This window comes from Alosa pseudoharengus, unplaced genomic scaffold (genome assembly GCF_046254945.1).
Source record: "Alosa pseudoharengus isolate Yale_2024_CS ecotype anadromous, Long Island Sound unplaced genomic scaffold, YU_APseudo_1.1 YU_APseudo_1.1_scf_20, whole genome shotgun sequence".
NCBI lineage: Eukaryota > Metazoa > Chordata > Actinopteri > Clupeiformes > Clupeidae > Alosa > Alosa pseudoharengus.
This window is the reverse complement of record NW_027468664.1, coordinates 13,052,376-13,057,375: the sequence shown is the minus strand read 5'-3', so window position 1 is coordinate 13,057,375 and position 5,000 is coordinate 13,052,376. Positions and strand designations below refer to the sequence as shown.

General features: G+C 38.1%; 1 protein-coding gene across 1 annotated transcript in view; it reads left to right on the top strand.

Moving 5' to 3' along the window:
* The window catches only part of dock4b (dedicator of cytokinesis 4b), an 89,396-nt gene that overhangs the window by 53,259 nt on the left and 31,137 nt on the right, over positions 1–5,000 (top strand). The window contains 3 exon segments of the mRNA XM_076296609.1: positions 3,067–3,215; positions 4,339–4,425; positions 4,963–5,000. The exon segment at positions 4,963–5,000 is cut by the window's right edge and continues 67 nt beyond it. Coding sequence (XP_076152724.1) covers positions 3,067–3,215; positions 4,339–4,425; positions 4,963–5,000 — 274 coding nt within the window.

The window sequence follows — 5,000 nt, the reverse complement described above, 5'->3', positions numbered from 1 at the left end:
TTGTATTTGGACTGTAGTATACCTACTACGGTAACACTTTATTTTAATGTGTCGCTGTTACAGTGTACCTACCTAATTAGGTACAGTGGTACAACCTGTGTAACAACATGTACTATCAGGTACTATCATTGTACTTGCATTATGTATTTGTGGGTACCTACATATAGTTGTTACATTGTAATACTGAGTGCTTTTACAAAACTTTGCCAATTTGCCTAAATTTTCATCAGAGGCAAAGAGCTGACCTGAGACCTGCTGGATGGGGTAAATCTGGTCATGATAGATTTGATATACAAACCATTCTTAGCTCCAGTCAAGGCCTCATTGTCTTCAGTGTACATGTAACAGCTGTGCTGCTACAACCTTGTTACTCTTTGATACAGTGGAATAAACCTATTAAGTGTACCAGTTAATTACTTACATGTATGTTGTGTCATTGGTGTTTTGGAACATGTCTGCCATTACCCTACATAGCACATGTATCAACTGTGTTGGTACACATGTATTACTCTTTGATACAGTGGCACAAACCCATTAAAATGAAGTGTACCAGTTAAGTACTTACATGTACAGTACATATTGTGTTGTGTCATTGGTGTCTTGGAACATGTCTGCCATTACCCTACATACTGTAGTACATGTATCAACTGTGTTGGTACACATGTATTACTCTTTGATACAGTGGAATAAACCCATTAAAGTAAAGTGTACCAGTTAAGTACTTACATGTACATATTATATACATCCTGTCAATGATGTCATGCATCCTGTAATTGATGTGTTGAAACGTGTCTGCTGTTACACCACACAGTACATGTATGAACTGTGTTGGTACACACTAAATACTCTTTAATACAGTGGAACAAATCAATTAAAATAAAGTGTACCAGATAAGTATACATCCATATTACATGTATGTCCTCATTCTCAAGTCTTGAAATGTGCTACTACAGGTAGGCATAAACAGACCAACTGTGTTACTTCATGAAATAATAAGTCATGTAATAAGTGTGTACCAACACAGTTGATACATGTGCTACGTAGGGTAATGGCAGACATGTTCCAAGACACCAATGACACAACATACATGTAATATGTAATTGTAAGTACTTAACTAGTACACTTCATTTTAATGGGTTTATGCCACTGTATCAAAGAGCAATAAGTGTGTACCAACACAGTTGATATATGTACTATGTAGTGAATTAGTAGACCTGTTCTAAGACATTGAAGACACAACATACATGTCATATGTACATGTAAGTAATTAACTGGTACACTTAATAGGTTTATTCCACTGTATCAAAGAGTAACAAGGTTGTAGCAGCACAGCTGTTACATGTACACTGAAGACAATGAGGCCTTGACTGGAGCTAAGAATGGTTTGTATATCAAATCTATCATGACCAGATTTACCCTATCCAGCAGGTCTCAGGTCAGCTCTTGATGAAAATTTAGGCAAATTGGCAAAGTTTTGTAAAAGCACTCAGTATTACAATGTAACAACTATATGTAGGTACCCACAAATACATAATGCAAGTACAATGATAGTACATGATAGTACATGTTGTTACACAGGTTGTACCACTGTACCTAATTAGGTTGGTACACTGTAACAGCGACACATTAAAATAAAGTGTTACCAGTATTTACACTGTATTGTATTTGGACTGTAGGACACTACATTTACACTGTATTGTACTGTATTGTATTTGGACTGTAGTACACTACATTTACACTGTATTGTATTTGGACTGCAGTACACTACATTTACACTGTGTTGTATTTGGACTGTAGTACACTACATTTACACTGTATTGTACTGTATTGTATTTGGACTGTAGTGCACTACATTTACACTGTATTGTATTTGGACTGTAGGACACTACATTTACACTGTATTACACTGTATTGTATTTGGACTGTAGTACACTACCTTTGCACTGTATTGTATTTGGACTGTAGTACACTACATTTACACTGTGTTGTATTTGGACTGTAGTACACAACATTTACACTGTAGTACTGATTATACTGTAGTGCTCTAGTGATCTGTATCTGTCATTTCCTTCTCTCAGTGTAGTATGCTGAAGGCCAGTACATTTGCAAGTATTCCTAATACTTTCAGTTGAAAGTAGTTTCTTGCAGGCACTACTGTGCATAAACAACTAGCTTTTTTACCACCATGAACATGTATTATCAAGACGAATTCCAGGTCACAAAACGATGACACCATTTTAAAACATACCTTAGAACAATATAATGTTGTGTATAATGTGTACAATGAATCCATTCTAAAACATACCTTAGAACAATGTAATGTTGTGTATAATGTGTACAATGAATCCATTCTAAAACATACCTTAGAACAATGTAATGTTGTGTATAATGTGTACAATGAATCCATTCTAAAACATACCTTAGAATAATGTAATGTTGTGTATAATGTGTACAATGAATCCATTCTAAAACATACCTTAGAACAATGTAAGGTTGTGTATAATGTGTACAATGAATCCATTCTAAAACATACCTTAGAACAATGTAATGTTGTGTATAATGTGTACAATGAATCCATTCTAAAACATACCTTAGAACAATGTAAGGTTGTGTATAATGTGTACAATAAATCCATTCTAAAACATACCTTAGAACAATGTAATGTTGTGTATAATGTGTACAATGAATCCATTCTAAAACATACCTTAGAACAATGTAATGTTGTGTATAATGTGTACAATGAATCCATTCTAAAACATACCTTAGAACAATGTAATGTTGTGTATAATGTGTACAATGAATCCATTCTAAAACATACCTTAGAACAATGTAATGTTGTGTATAATGTGTACAATGAATCCATTTTAAAACATACCTTAGAACAATGTAATGTTGTGTATAATGTGTACAATGAATCCATTTTAAAACATACCTTAGAACAATGTAATGTTGTGTATAATGTGTACAATGAATCCATTCTAAAACATACCTTAGAACAATGTAATGTTGTGTATAATGTTGCTTTATCACTCACCTGCCCCCTCTCTCTGCCCCTTCCTCCTCCAGAGGCCTCCTATACCCTGCTGCTGTATGATGAGCTGCTGGAGTGGTCAGAGCGCCCCCTACGGGAATTCCTCAACTACCCCATGCAGTCGGAGTGGCAGCGCAAAGAGTACCTGCATCTCACCATCATCGAGAACTTCGACAGGGGAAAGGTGTGTTTCTCTCTCTCTCTCTCTCTCTCTCTCTCTCTCTCTCTCTCTCTCTCTCTCTCTACATTGCTTCCTCGCTCCCTGTCTCCAGTGCCCTGCTGTCATGAGTGCGCTGTCACTTACCACGCACATCAGCGATGAAACTTTTAACTGACAACCATTGGATAAACAAATGGATTGTATCGAGCAGCGCTGACAAAAATAGCACTGAATCGTAATCTACACGGCGACGGTGGCAAACCGTGATGCTGGTGTGTGGGGTGGTGTTGAAAACAATGGAATCTAACGCAACCGAAGGTCGAAAGCGGAGTGTTGGCGCTAATGTGCGGAGCACGTCACTCTCTCAATCTCTCTACCGCACACTTTTATGTGTCCCTCTCTTTCACTATTGACACTTCCCTCTCCTGTCTTTGTCTTTATTCTCTCTCTCTATCTCTCTCTCTCTCTCTCACTTTCTTTCTCTCTCTCACAAACACACTCACACACCAGCCTAATTAATTCGATGATGGCTGATCTCAAGTATAAGTATAAAATCAATCATCCTCCAAAGCCTTTTGTCTCTGAAAACAAATCACGTTGCAGTCATCAGTGGCTTTGGAGGCCTAATGAGCAGCTCGCAGGAAGAAAGCCCAGCGCAGCGCAATGAGCTGCCCAATTTGCCTGTGAAACCATAACCAGAGCCATCTGTGTCCGTTAGTGCTGCAGGATCATAAAACAGTGGGGGAAACCTGCCATTTAATTAGCAAAGAGGGCTAGGTGCTGTACCTGCAGTGAAATGAGATGGTTTTTTTTTTCATCTTTTCTTAATTGTTGCCAGTTTCCCTGGTGCATTGGGATCACAGTGCTCTAGTGCCCCCTAGTGGTAGAACATGGATGTGCGTATCACAACTTAGAGGCATGAGGGAATGAATAGTTTGTGTTGAAGGCCACTGAGAGGAACATTGAGATGGCTGAATGTTCTTTGTGAAAGACGTGCAGGCATTTGCCGGCTTCTGTTTGCTTTTCAGTTCTGTTAGAATAAAAATGTGAATTATTTAGCCTTGATATGATAAAATATGAATTTGTGTAAAATGATATCTTAGTCCATTTCATCTCCTCTCCCTTTCGTTGTCTCTTTTGTGTGCAGAGCTGGGAGAATGGGATCATTTTATGCAGAGAGCTTGCTGATCAGTATGAAGCCTACTATGACTACAGAAACCTGAGCAAAATGAGGGTAATGCACAAACACACACACACACACACACACACACACACACACACATACACATACACACACGCACACGCACACTCACACGCACACGCACACACACAACACACACACACACCCAAACACATACACATACACATACACATACACATACACATACACATACACATACAGACACACACACACACACACACACACACACACACACACACACACACACACACATTTTATGCAGAGTGTGCCTACTATGACTACAGAAACCTGAGCAAAATGAGGGTAATGCACACACACACACACACACACACAACACACAGACACCCAAACACATACACACACACACACACACACACACACACACACACACACACACACACACACACACACAAGCACACATATTTTGTGTGTCTAAAACTACAAATATATGATATACTCTAGTATTTATTACAATTTTACACATTTATACATTTATCAATCTCACATCTAATCTGTGTCTAGTATTAATTAATAGTTAATCCTGCCCTGTGCTTGTGTGTTCTGTTTCAGATGAAGGAGGCCTCTCTGTATGATAAGATTATGGACCA